Genomic DNA, 23,294 nt, shown 5'->3' on the forward strand with positions numbered 1-23,294 from the left:
ACCAAAACCAATGGGAAAAGAGCATTTTTAGAAGGAGTGATTGGTCAGCTGTGTGGAACACTTCTGTAAGGTCAGGCACTGGCAGATGTCCGAAAAGACTAGCAACTCGGTGATTTTTGATATTGGCTAAAGCACTTTGGTAGAAGATCAAACAAGGAAGCCTGGGTGGATCAATTTGAGGAGAAAATGGGAAGCAACAAGATGGAAACAACAGGTGTAAATATATACAATACATCTAAGAGGTAGAGAGAAATATGGCACTACCCAGAGGGAATATGGACTACATTGAAAATTTTATTTGTTGTATTTGTTTTTTAAATAGAAGAGTTTGTGTACCATTAAATAGTAGCAGAGAGGGGGTTTGGGTACAGGGAAGTGGGGAAAGCTGAACAAGCCAGGTTCCTGACTGGAATTCAAATCAGGTTCCTGAATAGGTAGTTATGTCTATAATGCAAAGCATTTAACCTACAGAGAGGTTAGACTTAGAAGGAGGGCTGTTCCACTTTAGTAAGGCAAAGAAGGAAGGGTTGTGGATTTTTTTCCTGGTAGATATGGTCTTGGAACATTGAGTATGTTCTGACAGAATGACTTCTGTTGGCTTTTTAACAAACCCTTTTCCTTTAGAAGTTGAGTGGCCAGACATTCTAAATCCTCGTTACCCTAAGTACGGTCCTTGGACCAGCAACATAAGCATTACCTGGGAACTTTTTAGAAAGGCAGAATCTCAGGTCCCACCCCACAACTACCTTATCAAAATCAATGTTAAACAAGGTCCCCAAGTAATTCCTGTGAATATTAGTCTGAGAAGCAGCTTTCTAAATAACTTTGTATTGGTAGGAGGAATTGAGAACTGGCTAAATTATCAGAACCATGATCTACAGCAGATGGGTATACTTTGGGGACCATGGGTTATTATCCAACTATTCTTCCATCTATCAAAGCTTTTAAAAAGGACACTGGTTTTTGTTAGAAAATCCCTGCGAATTGCTATGAGACAATTAGAATAAGTAAAAAGCCAGATATCACAGTACTTTCCATCTTTGTATTTTACTGTGTTATCAGTGTTGTTTTTTTCATTCAATAATTATTTATCGACTACTTACTACATGCTGGGCATTGTCTTGGTTCTGGGGTTCCAGGAACAAACAAGGAAAAGTCCCTGCCTTCAAGACCTCATTTTCCTCTTTACTCAGCTCAGTTTTATGGTCTGCCTTTTAGCTACTGCTTGGTATGACCCTCAAATCTCTTGCCCTCTAAGTTAATCTTACTCAGTGTGCATTCACTCATTCATTCATTTACTTACTCAGTTAATAAACAATTATTCATCATCTACTATGCACCAGGCACTGTTTTAGGCATTTGGGATTCATCAGTGATTAGAGTAGAGGTCCTTGCCCTCATGGAGCTTACCTCTGAGTTGTGTCTGTGGCACAGGATAGGGGGAAATTGGTGAAGTAAAGATGGGCACTAACAATGGAAACATAAATTACCCCTTTGCAAAACCCCTTCTCCAATTAATCCAACTCTCTGGCTTCTCTGCCACTGAACATAGCTTAAGAAAAACATACAAGCATGCTGACAGGTCTCAGACCAACAATCATGGTGGCTGACCTCAAGTGGGCCTTCAATCCTGCCTGGCAATCCTAGCCCATTTCTCCCTTACTCGTCTAGATAATTTGACACCTTCTCCTCTCTCCAAAGACCACCAATACCACCTACTGTATCCCAGTTTTTGCTGATGACTTAACCTAAAATTTTCAATCATTTTCTAAAACTCCAAATTCTGCTAAGGTGGTTCTCCCCAAATGTCAGAGCATTCTTTCTAAAACAGCAATGTTGTCTTGGTACTTTTTGTTTAAAAATGAACTTCAACAGGTAGGTCCCGAATGTTTTAAAGATAGAGATCAAATTTGTTAAAATACACTACAGCCTACTTACTGTTCCGGCTCCTTTCCCACCCCTGTTCCACGCCTCCAGTATTGCCAACATATCAACTATAGCAATAGTTGAATCTTTGCATATGATAGCTACTCTGTAAATGTGTTTTTTAATTGAAGTGGTCTCTCAGATTTTCCATTATTGCCTTTTATTTTTCCACTTGTGTTCATATCTCTACCTCAAATAATATTCTATTTAAAGGAGTAGCTCAAGTTGTTCCATAGAACTGAAATAGTCTTGAACCCTTGAAGATAAGAGTACTGGTTCCAACATCTACTTCCTGAAGGACCTTTCCATAATCAAATCATCATTATCATAAATACTGACGCAAGATTGATTTTGACCATAGTAAGAAAAGAGCTAAATACTCTGGCACTTTCCTGGAGTCTAGGAGGTGGAAAGGAGAAGGCTCACTTGGGAGTGGTCCTCTATTAGCTTTCTGTAAACACAGAATAAAGGACCTCCTTGGTTTACTTCTGACACATCTGGGCTAAAGATCTATGGGTGAAAACAAAGGTTTTGTTTTTTTTTAATCAAAATTTCCCCTGCTAAAAACTGACTGGAATTCAAGTAGAAGTGTAACTCAGATGTATCCAGCGATTTGAGAGATGTCAGGAAACTGGAGTCCAATACATGTAGAATCATAGAAACGGTGCTGGAAATACATCAGAGACGACGCAGTGCAAGCGCCCAGCCAGAGCGCGTCCCTTCCACGTCACGTCAGTCCTATAGCTTCTTTTACTTCTACCCTTCTAATCATAGGGAACCAGCTCCTTTTCATGATGAGAACCTATTTTCACTTTACAACCCAGTTGTTATCAGAGTTGTCCTTCCTCATTTTCCGTTTATTTCCCTGGAATTTCCATCCATTGGGTGTAAGTTTTGACATCTTAGGATGCGAAAATCTTAACTTCGCAGAATCCCTTTTGCGGCACGGCAGCCCCCACAGCGCTTGCACCCAGGAGTCTCAGCTCACCCAAGCCCTCTCTCTCGGTCCTGCGTTTCTTCAGATGGTCCCAATATGCACAGGCTCTGAAGTCATCTTCAGTCCAGCCTCCTCCTTCAGGACGCACAATGATTCCTCAGCGGGCCAAGGCAGCAAAGCAATGCTTACTTACCACATCATCTGACTAATGAAGAATAATTAGAACACTTATTTGGCATGATGTGCTTTTCTATTATTGCAGCCTAATATCATGTTAACTTTTTTAGCAGGCATTTCACACTCTTCACATCTACGAAAAGCTTGTGGTCAATTATAATCCTCTGAATTTTTTTTTTTTCACACGAAATGTTGCCCAAGTAGACACTTCCCCCACCTGCGTGTATGCTAGAGTGTGTGTTAGTCACAGCCTTCCCTGTGGATCACTGGACAATCAAGGACTGGTGGGAAACCTCGCTCTTGGGAGCTGTACGTTAACTCTAATGATGCCGCTGCCATATATGAGGGACCATGGAAAGCACTTTGTCCTCCTAAGCATGTGCTCCTCTTCTGAAGTACAGTCTATTTATAAGCTCAGTCTTTTCAAAGGACCTGAGGTGACCAGGCTATTTACCTTTCTAGAAGCTAATTTTTATCTGCAACCTTCCCTGCTTCTTACCAAGTATATACACTCTAATCCCTGCTTCTGACAATTAAATACCCAACTCATTAATTTCCTTTCCTCTGCCCTAGGCTGACTGAACTCTTGCCTTTTTTTTTTTTTTTTTTAACAACTGGTTAGGTCAAGAAACCCAACCCCTCTCCACCAGCCAGAGCTCCTCCCTGTGGACCCGGGTGGCCCAGAGTTGGAGGCCAAAGAGGGAGAGGAAGGCTCACAGGCGGCTCTGGGCGGGCCAGAGCGCAGCCTCCAGGGCCTTATCCGGTAGGACGGCAAGGGTCACTCTACAAATTGCTGCTGCTGGGACCTGTCAGGTGGCTGCTGGTGGCTCCCCACCGGAAGTTCCTTCTCCCTCTTTCTCTCTCCCCAGATTGCTTCCCAGAGGAGACTGCTGCTGAAACTCCATCACCAGAGTCAGGGGCACCCCTTCAAACAGGAGGGTAAGGAGCTGGAGCCACACTCTCCATTCCTGTCGTCTGGATTCTGGGGTGTGTATGGGGGGCGTGCAAGGGGGTGGGGTACCTGAGTGTTCACAGCATGGAGCTGTTACACGGACAGCAGTCTACGGTGGGGTCAGATTGCTCGTGTCCCTGATTTGAAATTGGGAGCCAGAAAACATTTTCTGGAAACCTAAGGAATGTGATAGATTAGGAGAAATGTCATAGTAATAGAAAAACATGAGAAGGAAGCCTTTAAAGAGCAAAATTATTGATTTCTAGTAATAATTTTAAGTCTCTAAAGCCTACAGCATGTTTTTATTTCTCTATTTTATGGAGAAGGGAGGGAAAATAAACTTCTTAGATTTTGTTCACAAAGTTTAGAATTCTGTCTACATTTTTATCAGGAACCATGTAATTGTTTGGTGCCTGATAAGTTTCGATAAGATATAATCATTTTTAACTACATTGGTAGCACAAAAATCAGTTCTGAATCCCCCAAAATATAATCTATTGGTGAAATAGAAAAAACTGCCTATAAAAAGAACAAATTTTTAATTTACCTATAAAACAGGTTTTTGTTCTAAGTGTGAAATATGGTTATACTGGCATGTGTTTTATATTGGAAATCATGTTAGAAATGAAACAGTGAAGTGGAAAACCCCCCCTTAAGTTGGACTTAACTTAAAATGGCAAGCAGGACAGGCTGGAGTGTTTCTATTTCGGGAATCCGTGCTGATGAGCCGGGACAGATGCAGCGACCGGAATGTGGCAGGAGCAGGGAGAAGGCGCAGCTGATTCGTCCCTTTGGCAAGAAGACATTCTGGGATCCCAGCTCATTCTGGCATGCGAGTGACAGTGACACTTGAGCACACATAGTTTTTCAGTCTTTCCCAAAAGGCAAAGGTGGAGGGCCACAAGCAAGAAAATGTTCTCGAATATGAAGTGACAATTATTTTCTATAATCAGTTCTAGGAGTTTTTATCTAAGATCAGGCCAGGAGGAATTTGATGTGAGTGTGGTACTTTCTCATAGACTTGCCACTCACAGAAGAGGGCAGAATTATGTTACCGTATCTTGGCAGCATCATTCTCAGTCCAATGGTTCTGGGTCTATTTTGGGTTATGGACCTTTTTAGTAGACTCACGAAAGCTGTAGGCCCACTCAACAGATAAATACCCATGAACATGTCTCATAATATTCCACAAAATTTCATGGAATTCATGGGCTCACCTAGAGCAGGATTGCCAGATAAAATACAGGACCCCCAGCTACATTTGAATTTCAGATAAACCACAAACCAGTTTTTAGTGTAAGTATGTCTCAAGTATTGCATGAGATATACTAAAATATGATCATGGTTTATCTGAAATTCAAATTTAACTGTACTGTTTGTATTTTTATTTGCTAAACCTAGCAACCCAGACCCAGACAGGTGACTCCCAGGCAGAGAATCTCTTGTCTCATTTGGGTTTTCCATATTGATAATGAGTTGGTTCTAGGGTTCTAAAAGGCCATATTGAGGGGAGAGGTGATAAGGACCAGACTTTGACAATTCTCACAGCAAAAGCCGGCTGTTTATTCTTAACTCTGTAAAATTTGAGAACTAAAAGGCATAATCGCTCATTTGACAGTTCATTCAACTGAAATCCTAAAAGGCTGGATGTACTGCCACAGATCTACCAGATAGTTGGAGCAAAAGGAATACCCAAACCCAACTTCCAGTTCTGTGACAGCCAAGGAGGCATTAGTCTGAGAAGCTACATTTCCAGTCACCCCCCTCCACGCCCCCACCCCAAAGCATACATGCACAAAAGACTAGGAAAGAGAAAGAGCTGTTTTTCTAGAACTCTCAGCAAAATCAAAACCAAACATTTTAGCCCTGGGTCCTTATATCCTATATCCATGCTTGGAGAACAGATTTATAGTTAACTTTATGTACAGTTTCTGTATACTTTATAGATAAAAGCCAGGCACAGGCCTCTAGCCAAGTTGAACCATGTTGAACCATATGAAATTCATACTTGTTTTTAAACAAAAATTGATAATTTCATATTCAACCTAACATGTAGTAGGAAGTGCTTGATTCTCTGACCAACAAATTCAAGCAAGATCTGCTTGAACCTATGTCTATTTTTGGCTTACCCAACCTTTTAGAATTTCATATCCTTATTACATACCCTAATAGGGTACAGAAATGCACAGGCTCTATTTGTCCCCAGATTTACATTACATTCAAAGGGGCAGCTCTTTTATTTCAGTGTGTGTTATAAAGAACCATTTCATGTTCTCCATATTCAAATTTTGATTTTATAAACCCCAGTTCTCCCTCAGTCTCTCTCTGCTCATGTTGGAAATAGCAAACATTTTTAACCCACTACAGATGTAAGGGAGGCAATATAGGGGGTCAGGGCTCAGTGTGAGCTTGAATCTTTGCTCCACTACACATCCCACATTAGTGTGATCTTGGATAAGTTTTATATACTCTCCCTGAACCTTAATTTCTCCATTTGTAAAATCAACATAATATAACCTACCTTTTAGGATTTCAGTGATGCTTCAATTAAAAAAATAAAATCATGTAAAGTGCTTCACCTGGGACTCAGCTCACAGGAAGCCCTCAATTAATAAATGCTAGCTGTATCATCATTGTTTTTGGTAGAAATGGAGGTAACAATTTACATTTAATACACAATATAGATTCATGCTTGGTCTGTTATGTTTGGAAATTAATTATTAGAGTACTTAGTTTGGCAAATACAAAAAATGAGGAAAAATGTGATGGTTCATATAACTGCCCAGCTATTTATCAGATGCTGAATACATGACACTCATAATAGAAATGACAGAAGAGCCAGGATCTGCTGTGGGCAGTGGGAGGAGAGCATGGAATGAACCTCTGTAATCCTTCTGCCTGGTTTCTAGTGGGCAACTCTTCCAGAGAACCCAAGAAGCTGCTCTGGGGGATAGTGGATGGAGCAGAGAGGAAAGGAGGCTGTGGCGTCCATGACTGAGAAAGAGAATTCTCTGGGTCCTGTCCACAGAATGAAGGGATAGCTCCGGTAGCATAGGGAGCCTTCTACAACCCTTTGATGTAAGTCTTGAAAGTCTCTTTACCCAAAAAGGGGAGGGACAGGAAGGAACTAGCAGTGCCTCCAAATAGCTGCTCATCCCATTATACCTCCACAGCTGCTGTGGCTGGACCTGCTTCTCTTCCCAGAGTCCCACTATGGTAGAAGCCCTGAGAAGAGTGCAAACCACTACCAACGCCCCGAGTGACATGTAAAACTCTTCCCTTTGATCCGGGCAGCTCACTAGCATCCCCCTGGGTATGGAGGGAGAATCAAGCTTTGTTGTGCTTTTTTTTTAATTAAGGTATCATTGATATACAGTTTTATAAGGGTTTCACATGAGCCACATTGTGGTTTCAACATCACCCATATTATCAAGTCCTTCCCACCCCATTGCAATCATTGTCCATCAGTGTAGTAAGATGCTATAGAGTCATTACTTGTCTTCTCTGTGCTGTATGGCCTTCCCTGTGACCTACCTATACTATGCATGCCAATTATAATGCCCCTTGATCCCCTTCTCTGTCCCTCCCCACCTGCCCTCCCCAACCTCTTCCCTTTGGTAACTGCTAGTCCCTTCTTGGAGTCTGTTAGTCTACTGCTGTTCTGTTCTTTCCGTTTTGCTCTGTTGTTATCCTCTGCAAGTGAGTGGAATCATCTGGTACTTGTCTTTCTCCGCCTGGCTTATTTCACGGAGCATAATACCTTCTAGCTCCATCCATGTTGTTGCAAATGGTAGGATTTGTTTTTCAAGCCTTTCGTACTTTAAGAAAGGTGGAAAAACATTCTTGAAACTCTCTTCCAGCCAAGGGCAGCGAAGGCTGAGCTCACCACACAGACCATGACCTGCTCAAGGCCCTCCCGCGGGTGTGGTACCCATGGCAGTGCCTGGCTACCAAGCCTGGGGAGTCCCTGAGCAGCTGGTCACAAGGCACTCACTCAGTTCCAAAGAAAAAGAAAAAAACTGTAAAAAACCCAGTAAGTAAAACCCTCATGCAACTAACTCTGTGTTAATACGTGATTGAATCAATAAGAATGGAATGCTTTCAGAATTTATTACTCAATGTCTAGGTTAATATTATACTCTAGATTATATATGAACATATAAAAGCAACTTGCTTTTCTTTTTTTTTTTTTGGTTTTTTTTTTTTTTTTTTTTTTATTGAAGGGTAGTTGACACACAGTATTACATTACATTAGTTTCAGGTGTACAACACAGTGATTCAACATTCATATACATGATAATTCTAGGTACCAGCTATCACCATACCAAGTTGTTACAATATTTTGACTATATTCCTTATGCTATACATTACATCCCGGTTACTTATTTATTTTACAATTGGAAGTCTATTTATATATATATATATATATATATTATATATATATATATATATATATATTTTGTGAGGGCATCTCTCATATTTATTGATCAAATAGTTGTTAACAACAATAAATTTCTGTATAGGGGGGTCAATACTCAATGCACAATCATTAATCCACCCCAAGCCTAATTTTCGTCAGTCTCCAATCTTCTGATGCATAACGAACAAGTTCTTACATGGAGCACAAATTCTTACATAGTGAATAAGTTACATGGTGAACAGTACAAGGGCAGTCATCACAGAAGCTTTCGGTTTTGTTCATGCATTATGAACTATAAACAGTCAGTTCAAATATGAATATTCATTTGATTTTTAAACTTGATTTATATGTGGATACCACATTTCTCTATTATTATTATTTTTAATAAAATGCTGAAGTGGTAGGTAGATACGAGATAAAGGTAGAAAACATAGTTTAGTGTTGTAAGAGAGCAAATGTAGATGATCAGGTGTGTGCCTGTAGACTATGTGTTAATCCAAGCTAGACAAGGGCAATGAAACATCCACGTATGCAGATTTCTCTCAGAACAGGGGGGTGAGGTTCTAAGCCTCACCTCTGTTGATCCCCAATTTCTCACCTGATGGCCCCCCTGCAACTGTGCCTGTCTTAGGTTGTTCCTCCCTTGAGGAATCTTACCCGTCTCTGGCTAACCAGTCATCTTCCGGGGCCATACAGGGAAATGTTAAGTTGGTAAGTGAGAGAGAAGCCTTATTGTTTGAAAAGGTTAGCTTTTTACTTCTTTGCATATTTATGCCCTGTGGCTTCTATATCCAGCATTTGTCTTGAGGTGTCTTTACCACTTGGAAGAATTATGATACTCGGTAAATTCGACATGTGGCACGAGTTCTATTTAAAGGTTGTGATTAGGTAGGAAGAAGAAAAGCTATAGAAGTAGCAGGGAGAAGAAAACCTGGGAAGATTGATTATTTCTTTGACATATCTTCTTGTAGAGTAACTTCAGCATGGATAGGTTTTAAACTACTAATTAAATTGTGCACACACATTAACATAATAGGAATATAGTTACATAACCAAAGCATACCTGTAATTACCAGCCATCTCCAGTGAAACCAAGAAAACTAGTTAGGCACCTTAGGCATTTATGAAAACTTATCTATGATATGGTGGATATTGTCCAACTGAACTTGAACAGTCTGAGAGAATTCAGATAAATTAGAACAACCCATTCCTGGGGACTGTTCACATCCCATATGTTCTTTTAACAGTAAATAGTCTGTGGTTGTAAGACTTTGGAGCGCTACAATTTGCACTTCTCCTAATTCTTGGTTGAGTTCCAACAGTATAGATCCAGTCCAATTTGTTGTTTTACTGTATGCACAGGCCAGCTTAGATATCTCCTTCATCATTCCCATGGCAAGTCCAGGAACTGGTGGGATGAGTGCATCTACACCTGTGGCAGTGCGTGGATCTTTGTTGGGGTTTTTTTTTTTTTTTTGCTGATCATCTTCTGTCATGAGTCTTCCCGAGAGAAGCAACTTGCTTTTCTAACACCTCCTTCTCAAGGCCAGATTTTGACTGTCATTGTGAACATCATTGGTGATCACTTACAATATGACCCAGGGATGCAGAGTGAACATTTGTGTAACTGTAGAATAAATAGTTAGAATTCCTGTACAAATTGCTTTTGACGACGTATTCACGTAAGACCTAGGGACCAAGTGAGGCATTTTTGTTAATATTCATTTCTTTTCTCATCAGCCTCTATTAGCCCCTACAGTCAGCCTCAGAGCCCAGCACCATGACCACATGAATAACGGAAGTGAATTAATTCATTCCACCTTGCTTCTACACATCTGCTCCTAAGGCTGCCCTTCCATCACTTTCCCTTTAAAGCTGCCCTTCCTCTTCATTTACATGTGATTGTGGGGGAATGCTGGTTGGTCAAGTAGCCTGGTGAGTGGTGTGTGTGTGTGTGTGTGTGTGTGTTCCCCAATGTAACAGGCCTTGTCTGTCTGCAGTCACCAGAAAAGACCCCGGGGAGAGGCCTGGAGAGACAGTCACAGGCTTCCCTGTCTGCTCGGTGAGAACGGAGCCTCTGGGGTTCTGATCCCCCGCAGTGAGGAAGCTGCTCTGTCCCGTAGGGCCCAGCTCACAGTGCAGCTGCCCTTCCCATTCTTACTGGCCTGCAGTCCTCCTGCCACTGAGATAAGCAGTGGCTGGAGCCACACACAGGACGGAGAGGAGGCGGAGGAACATTTGTCAGGACAGGAGCCGGTGGCCGTCTCTGCAGCCTAGAGGACAGCCTCGGATGGCTCAGCTTCAGAGTGACCCTGATCGGCAGCACCCTCTGAGGGGCCTGGCACAGGCTGAGAGCACCCGAGCAGATGGATGCAGTCTCACCTCTGAGGTGCAGACCTAGAAATGAAATGTGGTGGCACATCTAGTAAAGAAAGATGTGCTCTAGTATGAGCACATCTGGGAAATACGGCCACCAGGAAGTTGTCTGCAGGCTCTGATTTCAATAGTCTCTTAACGGCCTCCGGGCTGTCCCTCCTACCTCCCCTAGAGAGAGCTAGAGAAGCCAGTTAACTCTGCAAAGTGACTTTGAGGGCTCTAAAAGCCCTCTCTTATTAGATATATATTTAATATGTAAATACATTTAAAATATTTAAAATACCATTAAGATTAAATTATTTCATATTTAAAATATTTATACAATAAAATTATATGTGTGTGTGTGTGTGTGTGTGTACAAGTATATATTTCACAGTGACTACTCTGTTAGAAATTTGGATGTGAATCATAGAAGGGCATTGATAAAACAAACAAACAAACAAACAAAAAGCATGTTATCTAGGAAGAAGAGTAGATTTGCCTTCAATTGATTACCTTGGACCATTTGTCAGACCAGCTAATGTACCACCAGGAGGGCCTCCAAAAATGGGACAGGGTAAGAGGGTTCAGATAAAGAAAGGGGCCTGCATGTTTGCAAGGGAACACTAGGGGCAGCAGGAAGGTAGACAATGGAGGGAAGAGAGCATGGCAGCAGGAAATAGGAGGGGGAAGGCGTGGGAGAGCTTCACTGATTTCCCTAGGGCCTCAGGTTGCCTTCTCCCTTGGATGTTTCTTGATCCTTCCTCACTGCATCCTATCTTAGCAAGTTCAAACCCTTCCAGGCATCTGACATTCTCTATGTATTGGCCTAATATTAGCTGCCCAAGTGTCTCCCTCAAGACTTCAGCACGTTTCACATGGATTTCCTCAACTTCTAATGACCGTCTCCCTCCTATCCTTACTTCTCCTAAAAACCTTTTGTTACCAGGACCAGCAAGACTCTTATTATATGCAAACGTTCCCATCCTAACATCACCCCAGCAAAAGAGCCCCTTTAATTTGAATCAGTGTGTAGGTTCACAACTTCAGTCTGTTCCATGTCATCTGTTGTTTGGCTTACATAGCCTACAACCAAACGTCCCAAGTTTTCTAGACTTCCAGGGTTACCCTTGTCATTCTTACCAAAATTAAAATAATCTGTTCTTCAACCTATGTAACTGCACACATTCCATTTCTCTCCCTAATATTTTTTAAAGTCCTTTAGAAACGTTTACCTGTTCTAGAAATCTCTCCTGGTTGGTATTTGCCGGTTCTCATTCTGGGTCACTGTCACCTTCTGCTCCTCGTGGTTGCTTTTCATGATGTGGCAGCCTTCTCTGGATGTGGCAGCCAGACAGGTTACTTCCCGCCTGATGAGATGAAGGGAGGTGAATGACGTAGGCTTTGTGACGTAGTGTTAGGCTGCTATTGACCTTGTGACAATATGTCAGGAGGACCATCTGCTTCCAGACCACAGTTGACCATGGGTAACTGAGACCACAGGAAGTGAAACCACGGATAGGGTGGGCCTACTGCAATCTTTTTATGATAGATGAACAGAATATTTAGCATTGCCGTCTGAAGCACTCAGATTACTACTCAGGTTCAGGATTTACTCCAAAACAATGAGTGGTTGGTTATAAGCTCTACATCTACATAATTTAAATTAGCTAAAGGGCTTCTTCTGGGAAAATAGACAAGACATCTCCTAAATATACACTGTGCTTCTACTCTAAATGGTAGAGACTGGTTTTTTTAATTTACTCTGCTGTGCTTACGTAGTTTCTGGTTGCTATTTTGTACTTGTTGTGTCTTGTCTTTCTCACATAAACTACATATTGTGTTGCTCTGTCATTCCTGGCACATTGTTGCCCACATGGCAGTAGGTGTCTGGTAACTGCTTGCAGAACAAAACTTAAAAACTTTTCCCCAGAAAAAGCCAACCAGGGAACACTCACTACATAAGTCTAATGCATTTGAAGATTCAAGTGATGGTGGGTCAAAAATCTGTTTCACGAGGTAAGGATGCACTTGGCGTTTCTTGCAGGAAAGGGTGAAGTAGGACAAATGTGCTATAGTCCTTGGAAACAAAAATGTGAATATGACAACTTGAGCTTAATGAAGAAGACAGAAGCCCTCTGTTCCCTACCTACTTGTTACTCTCCTTCTACATGGAAAGAAATAGGGACAAACGCAATAGAAGGGTTATAGAATTTTTTAACATACATTCCAGTAATTAAATCGAAGACATTTCAAGGGAGATCAAACACAAATTTTACCTCTCAGGACACATATACATAAATGCAAACACACACATGCCCATCAAAAAACTATAGAGCACCTAATACCTGAAAGTCCAACAACAGGAGAATAATGAATGTTATATACATATAATCCTTACTGTGGAACACTATGCAGCTATTAGAGAGAATGAGGTAAATTTATGCTGGTATTGATAAGGAAAGATGCATATGATTTACCACTAGGTGAAAAGAGCAAACTGCTGAATCTCACAGCATAAAATTGTCCTGGTATAAGTTTTCACGCAGTGGTATGTTGGAGCTGACTTGTACTGGCTCATGAGAGCCAACTGTTACATTTTCAGAAATTTGGGAATCTGGTTGTTAAGCAGTGGATAGCACGAAAAGTGTATTTGCATCTAAGAAATCAGCACTCTACAAATAAGGGCTTTTTTCCCACTAGAGCATTGGTTTCTCAGTGCACCACTGCTCAAAAATATGCAGATGTAAGTTTGTATAAGCCTATACACTTATCTGGAATGATATATATCAAACTGTGAATTGTAGAATTACACATACTGATTTTCTATTTTAAAAATGAAGAAAAAAGCAACCCCAGTAATCTCCCCAAAAAGTAAATGCTACAATATTGTAAATGAAGCTCATTTAAAAGTCCAGACTTTTGATGACTGTGCTCAATTTTTGAGAAAGACTACAATCATTTAATCTACCATAGTTTAAGGGCTATGTATATATTTGGTAAAGTTATATTTCAAGTTTATATTTAATACTAAAGCTGTTCAGAACTACATTACAGAGCTAAATCCACACTTCACACAGGTTTAAAACTGGTTCAAGTATTTATAATATTGATAATGGGAAAATGGTTGCTATTCTTAATACGTGAGCATCCATATAAATGTGTCTCTTTCTGGATACATCTCTATGAGGCACATTCCTAGATTTAGTTTTAGTGTCAAAGCTTAAAAATAGTTTTTGTTTTTGATAGGCTGCCAAATTATCATCCAAAGGACAATATCAATTATACTCTGATCAATAAAGTATGGAGAATGCCACATCAGTATCTGATATTATGAAAATTTTAAAATATTTTAACCATCTGATAAGCAAAATTTGACCACAAAAAATAAAAAGGATCTCCAGATTTCAGTTGAGAGTTTCCTGATTATTATTAGTTTGGCTTTTAATATATATACATATCAACTGTATTTTATTTCCTCTGAACAACCTGGTCGCCTAGTCAATTAATTCATATAAATTGTAGGAGCTCTTTAAATATCATTTCAGCTAACTTTTTATCTGTCAAAAATAAAAATGTTACAAATATTTGCTTTCAAATCTGTTGCTTATCTTTTAAATAGCCAGTGTTGTCTTATAGAAATTTTCAATTCTTTAATATTCAGATGTTTCAGTATTTTTGTTTACGGTTTCTGGATTTTTTGTTATGTGTAAGAGGTCCTTTCCTACTCTAAGATTTTTAAAAACTACTGTTTTGTTCTAGTTACCTTCTAGGTGTGTGTATGTGTGAAGTTATTTTAGTGAATATATAGAGTAGAAATCAATTGAACTAATGTATCACTACAAGTCCTCACCTATTGATTTTTAAATGCGCGTTTACTTTAATGTGTATTTATATATATATACAGACACATTATGTTTTTTAATCTATTTGTATATCATATATATAATATGTACACACACACACAACAATGTATTTTACATTTTACATGGATTCCTGAATGTTAATATTGTATTGAGGAAAAACTTGAGTAGTTACGATTCACTTTTTTGTGAGGGTAAACAAAGCCTTTCAAATGGTGTTTAACTATTATTCCATATTCCATAATTACCATACAGCTAGATCAGAAAATATTTGGCCATTTTTGGTGTAAAAATTATTTGACAACATAGCTTTTGGAATGTTTCATTTGATAATATAAATCTTTCTAGAATTATCTTCAGTGCTTGGTGGTGAAGTGTACTGCCAATAAAATGTGCAGCTAGTTTAATGTAAGTCTTTAAATCTATTTTTGAGGCTAGTCTATATTATGCCATTAAAAAACTATTCTCTTATAAAAAAGAAAAGTTTCTCAATGTAGCATTTCAAAGTCGAAAGCACAATTAAAATAAAACCATGCCCTTTCTTTTTTTTTTTTTAGCAAGTTCTTGCCTGTGACAGTGTGTTTGCCAGCATGGCCCCCAAGAAGAAGACTGCCAGAAAGAACAAAGGAGATATCCATGAGATGACCATAATTGTAGAAGATAACCCCCTAAACAAACTAAATGCTTTGAATGGGCTGCTGGAGGGAGGCAATGGCCTTAGCTGCATTTCTTCTGAATTAACAGACACTTCTTATGGCCCCAACCTCTTGGAAGGTTTAAGTAAAATGAGGCAAGAGAGTTTCCTGTGCGACTTAGTCATTGGCACCAAAACCAAATCCTTTGACGTCCACAAGTCAGTGATGGCTTCATGCAGTGAGTACTTTTACAACATCCTAAAGAAAAACCCATCTACTCAAAGGGTGGATCTCAATGATATCTCACCACTGGGCCTGGCCACTGTCATTGCGTATGCCTACACCGGAAAGTTGACTCTCTCCTTGTATACAATAGGAAGCATTATTTCTGCTGCCGTTTATCTTCAGATCCATACCCTTGTAAAGATGTGCAGTGATTTTCTGATACAAGAGATGAGTGTTGAGAATTGCATGTACGTTGTCAACATTGCTGAAACCTACTCCCTGAAAAATGCAAAAACAGCAGCCCAAAAATTTATCCGGGATAACTTCCTTGAATTTTCAGATTCAGATCAGTTTGTGAAACTTACATTTGAACAAATTAATGAACTTCTTATAGATGACGACTTACAGTTGCCTTCTGAAATAGTAGCATTCCAGATTGCAATGAAATGGTTAGAATTTGACGAAAAGAGAGTTAAGTATGCTGCAGATCTTTTGAGCAATATTCGCTTTGGTACCATCTCTGCGCAAGACCTGGTCAGTTATGTTCAGTCCGTACCAAGAATGATGCAAGATGCTGACTGTCACAAACTCCTTGTAGATGCTATGAACTACCACTTACTTCCATATCACCAAAACACTTTGCAGTCTAGGCGCACAAGAATCCGTGGGGGTTGCCAAGTCCTTGTCACTGTTGGGGGACGTCCAGGTCTTACTGAGAAGTCCCTTAGTAGAGATGTATTGTATAGGGACCCTGAAAATGGATGGAGCAAGCTTACGGAAATGCCAGCCAAGAGTTTTAACCAGTGCGTGGCTGTGATGGATGGATTTCTTTATGTGGCCGGTGGCGAAGACCAGAATGATGCAAGAAATCAGGCCAAGCATGCAGTCAGCAATTTCTGCAGGTATTTGACTCTTTATTAGGAACTGGAGTGGTTCAATATTATGAGGAAATTGCCCTGACATAGGAGTAAATTAATCATGCCTGTTAGCTTAGTTCATTGGCTAAGTATATCAATGGTAATGATGCCACATTACATATATGCAAAACTTCACATTATATAAAGTGCATTCACATATATTATGCACTCTAGATATCTGAGTAAGCCTATGAAGTGAGCAGGGAAGCTATGCTTATTCTGATTTTACATGTGAGAAATCTGATACCCAGAGAAACTAAACCACTAATAAGTGGCACTTTACATTTTCTCATTTCCAGTCAGGGGCTCTTCACAATGCATGGCCTTTCTGAAAGAAACTGGGTACAAATTTTGTTTTTAATGCTGAGTGGTAAGAATGATTAAAATAATATAAACTTTATTTTAACTGTTACTGATGACCGTCAGACTCATATGTGGCAAATAGAATGAGATTATTAAAAATGTGGTAGCTAATTTTAAATATTTATTTGAAGACTGAATACCATAGAAAAAGTTGATGCATGTAGTAAGAGTAAAAGCATAATAAATCCTTCAGCAAATGGAATCCTAATGACATGTGGTTTTTGTATATCTGTAGTTTTTAAACTTCCATATATGAAATGTTCTGAAATCATGCTTTTATCATGGAAGTAGTACAAAGTCAAACATAACTAATGAGCAAGATCTGAAAATTTATAGTCTATAATGAAAAATATTTTTTAATTATTTTACTGTAGGTATGCATCTGTCATTTAAATGTATCCAAACGATTAATTGATTTTTGGCCTTTAATTTATGGCTATAGTTAAGTTTTGATTTGGAGGTTAAATGGGGCACAGATGAATGAACATCAAACTCAAGAAGTAAATCCTGCGTTTACAATACTTCAGAACTATAAGCAGGAAAGCATCCTTTTACTATGACTGCTTATAACTCAACTATTAGTACTGAAGTAATTTATGCAGTATTGATCTCAGTGCTTATGATATAATAACTGTAATGGTAAGCACTGAAAAAACATATCCCTAATCTAAAAAAAATCTTACCTACTAATAGGTGCTAGAAAATAGAGACAGCTCAAAAGTTAGGCTTTTGTTGATGCTTTTGGGCTTCAGTTCCATTGATCTCATTCTAAAGAGATGATAGGAGCCTTGGTTGTGTGACTTAGCTTTACCCTTGCAATGGCCAGGATGGGTGCATGCATGAATAAAAAGGGAGTCCTGAGAAATGGAGAAAACCTTTATTAATTAAGCAGTGAAAATGAGCTGAGGATACGTGGAAATGACTTTGATGTGGCAGCGTTCCTTTACTGATTGCCACAGTCAGCTCCCACGCCCTTCCCCACACGCACATCTTAAATCCTACGGGATGATGGATATTTGAATATGAAGACGGGACTGGAGGGCCCATCTCTGTGGGATCTTCTCCACATGGCCTGATGAAGTTTTTTATAAACGAGAGGAAGGGGAGCCACCAGCGTCTGCCGTGCCCTTCCCAAGTGTCAAATTTTTTTACCCATTGAGAAAAACACCAGCCACCAGGTGAGGAGCTGTGCTAGGTCCGCAGCCTCCGTGCCCGTCGAGTATTAGAATGCACACGTTGTGGCTGTTAGCGTACCACAGGCTCCCTGGCTGCAGCCAACCGGCTGTCACGCTTCCTCTGCCATTTCCAGGTACGATCCCCGCTTCAACACCTGGATACACCTGGCCAGCATGAACCAGAAGCGCACGCACTTCAGCCTGAGCGTGTTCAACGGGCTCCTCTACGCGGTGGGCGGCCGCAATCCGGAAGGCAGCCTGGCCTCGCTGGAGTGCTACGTGCCGGCCACCAATCAGTGGCAGCCGAAGGCGCCCCTGGAGGTGGCCCGCTGCTGCCACGCCAGCGCGGTCGCCGATGGCCGCGTGCTGGTGACCGGCGGGTACGTGGGCGCCGCGTACTCGCGCTCGGTGTGCGCGTACGAGCCGGCCCGCGACGCGTGGCAGGAGCTGCCGGCGCTGAGCACGCCCCGCGGCTGGCACTGCGCGCTCACGCTGGGCGGCAGGGTGTATGTGATGGGGGGCAGCCAGGTGGGGCCCCGCGGGGAGCGCGTGGACGTGCTCACGGTGGAGTGCTACAGCCCGGCTACCGGCCAGTGGAGCCTCGCGGCGCCGCTGCTGGTGGGCGTGAGCACGGCGGGCGCCTCGGCGCTGCACGGCCGCGCCTACCTGGTCGGCGGCTGGAACGAGGCCGAGAAGAAGTACAAGAAGTGCATCCAGTGCTTCAGCCCGGAGCTCAACGAGTGGGCGGAGGACGACGAGCTGCCCGACGCCACCGTGGGCGTGTCCTGCTGCGCCCTCTCGATGCCCAACAGCGTGACGCGGGAGTCCCGAGCCAGCTCGGTGTCCTCCGTGCCCGTCAGCATCTGAACCCAGGTAGACGCGGGGCCGCAGGAGGCGCAAACACGTATTCGTGCTTAACCGCTGAGGGAGCGAAAAGGAGAATATATAGCATTTACTACAATGAGGGTATTTCACAGTATATCGAGGCATGTGTCTTGATGGTTTAAATTCCTGGCATGGCAAAACCTACCGGGGTCAGGTTTTTGTTTTGTTTCGTTTTGTTTCGTTTTGTTTTGTTTTGTTTTTTAAATACAGGGCCATTAGCAACAAAGAAAAGAAACAATTTATCCCAGCGACCACTGGGCGGCAGGCAGAACCCGTTGGAGGCGCTCTCCCACTGTGGCACGTTTCTTTCAGATGGAGTCGACACCCACATTTGCGATTTTTTTTTTTTTTACACTTTAGTACTTGTGAAGCTTATGTGAGTAAGCGATTTCACATACAAAAGTATATTTTTCCTCTTTTTTCCTTAGGAAGTTGAAAATATGCATTTGTTTTAAAGTGGAAATCCACCTATATCCATAAAGACTTGAGATTTTAAGTCTGTATTTAAGTAGTTTCTTTTCCTACACAGGACTGAGTAAAGAATTTCCAATGACAAAGTCATAAAGCTTAGCACAAAGTCTGCCTGGAAAGTAACGGGGATTCCACGCCGGGACTGTGCCGTGATCCCTTCCGTTCATCTGCGACTCCCTTCCTCCTCCAGCCTCTGGCCCCCGTGCATTTCCCGTCATAAAATCCTGCTCTCAGAGAAGGAACTAATATCAGTAATTCAGTTTATGGTGTAGGTTCGAACCATTTTGTCGTTTCTCCTAGGTGTATTTACACTTTGATCCTTGTCCCCGGAAAAGGAATTCCAAGGATCGTGGCAACCTTCCTCGACCCTAAAAACTACACCAAAATGGTCAAAAGCAACCTTGGCCCTAATGTAAGCCCCAGGAGGAGTACAAAATATAGCTATGTCCATAACAATCGTTAACTTCAGGCTTATACAGCCTGAAGGTTGTACAACCAATAACAATAATTTGATTTCTTCCACTCTTTTGTATGGATGAGAGTCAAGGAAACATTTGGAACTCTTGGATTTATCAATAAATAACAAGATGAATGGGTTCGCATGTTGGTAAATGCCATTGTTTCCCATTCCACAGCAATCCTCCTGATTTCTTAGTTTAAAATGTAACACATTCATTTTACGTGGAAATATTAAAATATGCCCATTCTGTTATATATTTGTAACCTTGTCAGCTCCAAATTAGCTTTGTAAATTAAAGTGTATTCACTTGCTTTATTTTTTTTATATGTTTGCCAAGTTTTAGAGCAAAGGAATGATTGTAGTAAATGGTACATATTTTCCTTTCTTATAATTTATCACTTTATTCTTTGATAATTTGTTTTGGAGAGAAAGTGGCCTATCGTTTTTGGGTTACGTGCAATTGGATTTTGAAAAATAAATTATTTAAATAGCTAAACATGAGCTCTATGTAAATAAAACTGGGTTTTCATTAATCCCATCCTCTTCCCCCTTGGTTTGATAGATTATTGCTAGATTACAAGATTTATATTTAAAATATTTTCTTCCAACTGTGAAAAGTGGTTTATATAGTACACTTTGTGGAACAATTTTATATCATTGCCCCTTATGAAAAGTTTAATCTCTGCGTGTTTAATGATAACACTTGGGTGAAGGCTAAGACACTGTCAGTTAAGAACAAGACCTTATCAATAGAAAAACACTGGGCTGTTTCCTGACCCTACACAAAGCATGAGGAGCTTCTCCCGGTACAGAGCAGACCTAAAAGGCTTCCTATCCCTTGGCACCTTATTGCCCAGCTGGAAAATAATGCTGTGGGAGAAACCAGGCTATGGAGTAAGTTAAATCATTAAGCTCTTAAGTTACCAATGTGCAGTCTATAGATAACCTTTTGTCCTTGCAGCATCAGTGGTAAAATAAAAGTTTCATTTTTAAGAAATTTGGCCACAACTTAAAAAGCCCATGTGAAGGTGACTGTATCATCTTTTAATTTGGTATAACTATATATTCTCATACAACTGAGACACCTATAGTATACTGTTAATTTTGAGAGAAAAAAGTGATTTATTATGGATTATAGATCATAGGTGGGCAAATAGACATAATTCCTTGATGCATGCTAATAGATGTGTCTCCTGTTGAGCTCCTAGATGTATTGTGAAGTGGAGGATCTAAAGCTTGGACTGAAACAAGGATCAATTATTTGTAACATTTTATTATAGAAGAATGAGGAGAGATACTGAAACTGGAGGGTTTTTCATCTTTCAGAAGTTGATTAGATAGGTTGTGCTAAAACTTGGCAGTGGCTTTCTGGAGATGAAATGGAGATGTGTTAGAGCTGGATAAATCATTTGAGATTACCATTTAATGTATTTCTACATTGTTTATCTGAAGACTCAGAAAATAGACGTATCTGGGCTTATCAGGTTCCTGGGTGCACTGCTGTTCTCTCATGCTTCAGCAGTTAGGTCAATAAATAAACACCAGTAATGAATTTGGAATACCAGAATTTCTAACATAACAAGCTTGTAGGGAGCACGGAACATTGGGGTTGGTGACAGTGTTACATCCTGGACCATCCTGCCCTGACAATTGAGAGACGCAAAAGTATACAGAATCAAAATAATGTGTGTCGCCTTTCATGTAAGTGAAACATGCTCTTTAACCCAACCATTGAAGCAGTTGCTCTGTGTTTCCCAACTGGAAAATTATTTTTATTGTGTTTTAAGGTTACATTCAGTTACGCTCCCAAGTTCTAGGCTCCAACTCTGTACCTCCTTTTATTTTTCTGAAGGAAAAGGACTTACTATTTTTGTAATGCCAGAGTCCGATGATTCAATAAAAGCATCAGTTCAGTGTATCAGAGAAATAGCCTGTTACCCAGTAGCTGAAATAATAAAACTCAAGCTCTCTTGCTGAATGGGCCAGAGACCTCATGAGAAAGTCTCCAGGAAGTAAGACTTTAATGTAGTCAGTCCATTAGTTAGGCTTTTGGTGCCCAGTTGTAATCCCTGATACACTAGTCACCTTCAAGGCACTGAATGAGTTTTATTGTTACTTCCTATGTTGTAAGAATGGTTATGAATAGATTCATATAATTCTAAGCAATGATTAGATGGTAGTGAGTGATAAGAGTGAAGATGTGTAATTGCAGTAATAAGGAAGTGAGAATGTCCTGCATGGTTCTATGACTGAAGGCAGAGCAGCAATTATAGTAAGTGTATTTTACAAACACGCATGTAACTAAAGGTTTACCTGAAAATATATGTGTTGAAAGGCCAATTTTTTCCTGGTTATCCTGGCCAAAGATCTTCAGGTTACTGGATAAAAGGAACTAAAATCACTTCATTTTGTTAATTTTCCTTGAGTTACCAAGAAATGAATTTACATAATCTTCACTAAATGATTTTTCTGCATTCTTTTCTGAATCAGTCTTCTCTGAATAAGCTAGATTCCCCACCCCAGTCACTGATGAATATGTTCTCTAGCACAAGGCAGCACTGCAAGGAATTATTTTTCAGTATTTCTTTTCATACCAATAAAAACTAGAGCATAGTTTCCTAAACACTCCTCAATAGTATTTATGAGAATGGAAGATTCTAAAATGTTAAAGATTTACCCACCAGCACATTCAGAAGGTAAAGCCCATTTAAATTTCCTTCTCAGGGAATTTGAAGTAAAATGTTTGTCTTGAATACCCCTAATAACCTTCTATTTATTCAGCAAATTTCAGGGAAAATTTTTAATTAAATCATTCTGGTACTATTTATGGAACAACAAACTAAAATGTATGTAGTGTTTGTAACTGAATCACTATCAATAAAGCTGCATTCAAAAGAGCTTAGTCAATGATCAAATGTGGTAGGTGTTAAAGTGTCCATTCTGTGGTGATTGGGGTGGTTTCATTTTTTTTTTTTTCCTCTATTTTCTTTCATGATCATTCACCTCAACAAAACACACCAAAAAAAAAAAAAAAGAATAAGAAAAGAAAAAAAGAAATGACAAATAACTGAAAAGCCATCCCAGTAGCTTGAAGACTAATAAAGAAAGAGGTTTAAAACATCAATGGTGACTGGCTTTGTAACTCAAAAACCTACATCTGGTCTATCTCAGCCCTGAGCATTTAGAAGACACAGATAAAGGGTGGTTTTCTACCCTCCACCCTGACCACAGCCAACCTGGCATAGGCTCATATCCTCATATTTGCAACAAAATTACTTTTTAGGAAATGAAATTGTATTGTACAGTTTAACCCTCACAGCCTGTCTCTTTCACTACACCTTCCAAATGAGCAAATGAAATGCAACCAACATAAGATGCACCATCATGGATCTGATTTGGTAGTTAAATAATAACACTCAGTTAAGGCCATCTTGGTCATTTCTAGAAAATTCTAAATGGCAACAATACTTTTTCTTTAACTTCTCCAAACTGTAACCATGTAAAGAGACTAGATTCTCCTGCCAAGCAGAGAC

At 40.3% G+C, this 23,294-nt stretch overlaps 1 protein-coding gene across 2 annotated transcripts; it reads left to right on the top strand.

Moving 5' to 3' along the window:
* Positions 1-3,706: 3,706 nt before the first annotated feature.
* KLHL31 (kelch like family member 31) lies at positions 3,707-22,680 on the top strand. 2 transcript variants are annotated; one of them, XM_036916364.2, is made up of 4 exons: positions 3,707-3,979; positions 15,188-16,392; positions 18,080-18,818; positions 19,360-22,680. In XM_036916364.2, the coding sequence occupies exons 2-3, from the start codon at positions 15,221-15,223 to the stop codon at positions 18,810-18,812; spliced, it is 1,905 nt and encodes a 634-aa protein (XP_036772259.1). In that variant the 5' UTR covers positions 3,707-3,979; positions 15,188-15,220; the 3' UTR covers positions 18,813-18,818; positions 19,360-22,680. The 2 variants fall into 2 exon arrangements, with proteins under 2 accessions (XP_036772259.1, XP_036772258.1); XM_036916363.2 differs by having other exon boundaries at positions 3,708-3,979; positions 18,080-22,680.
* The last annotated feature ends 614 nt before the right edge of the window (positions 22,681-23,294 follow it).

This window comes from Manis pentadactyla, chromosome 16 (assembly GCF_030020395.1).
Source record: "Manis pentadactyla isolate mManPen7 chromosome 16, mManPen7.hap1, whole genome shotgun sequence".
Classification (NCBI taxonomy): domain Eukaryota; kingdom Metazoa; phylum Chordata; class Mammalia; order Pholidota; family Manidae; genus Manis; species Manis pentadactyla.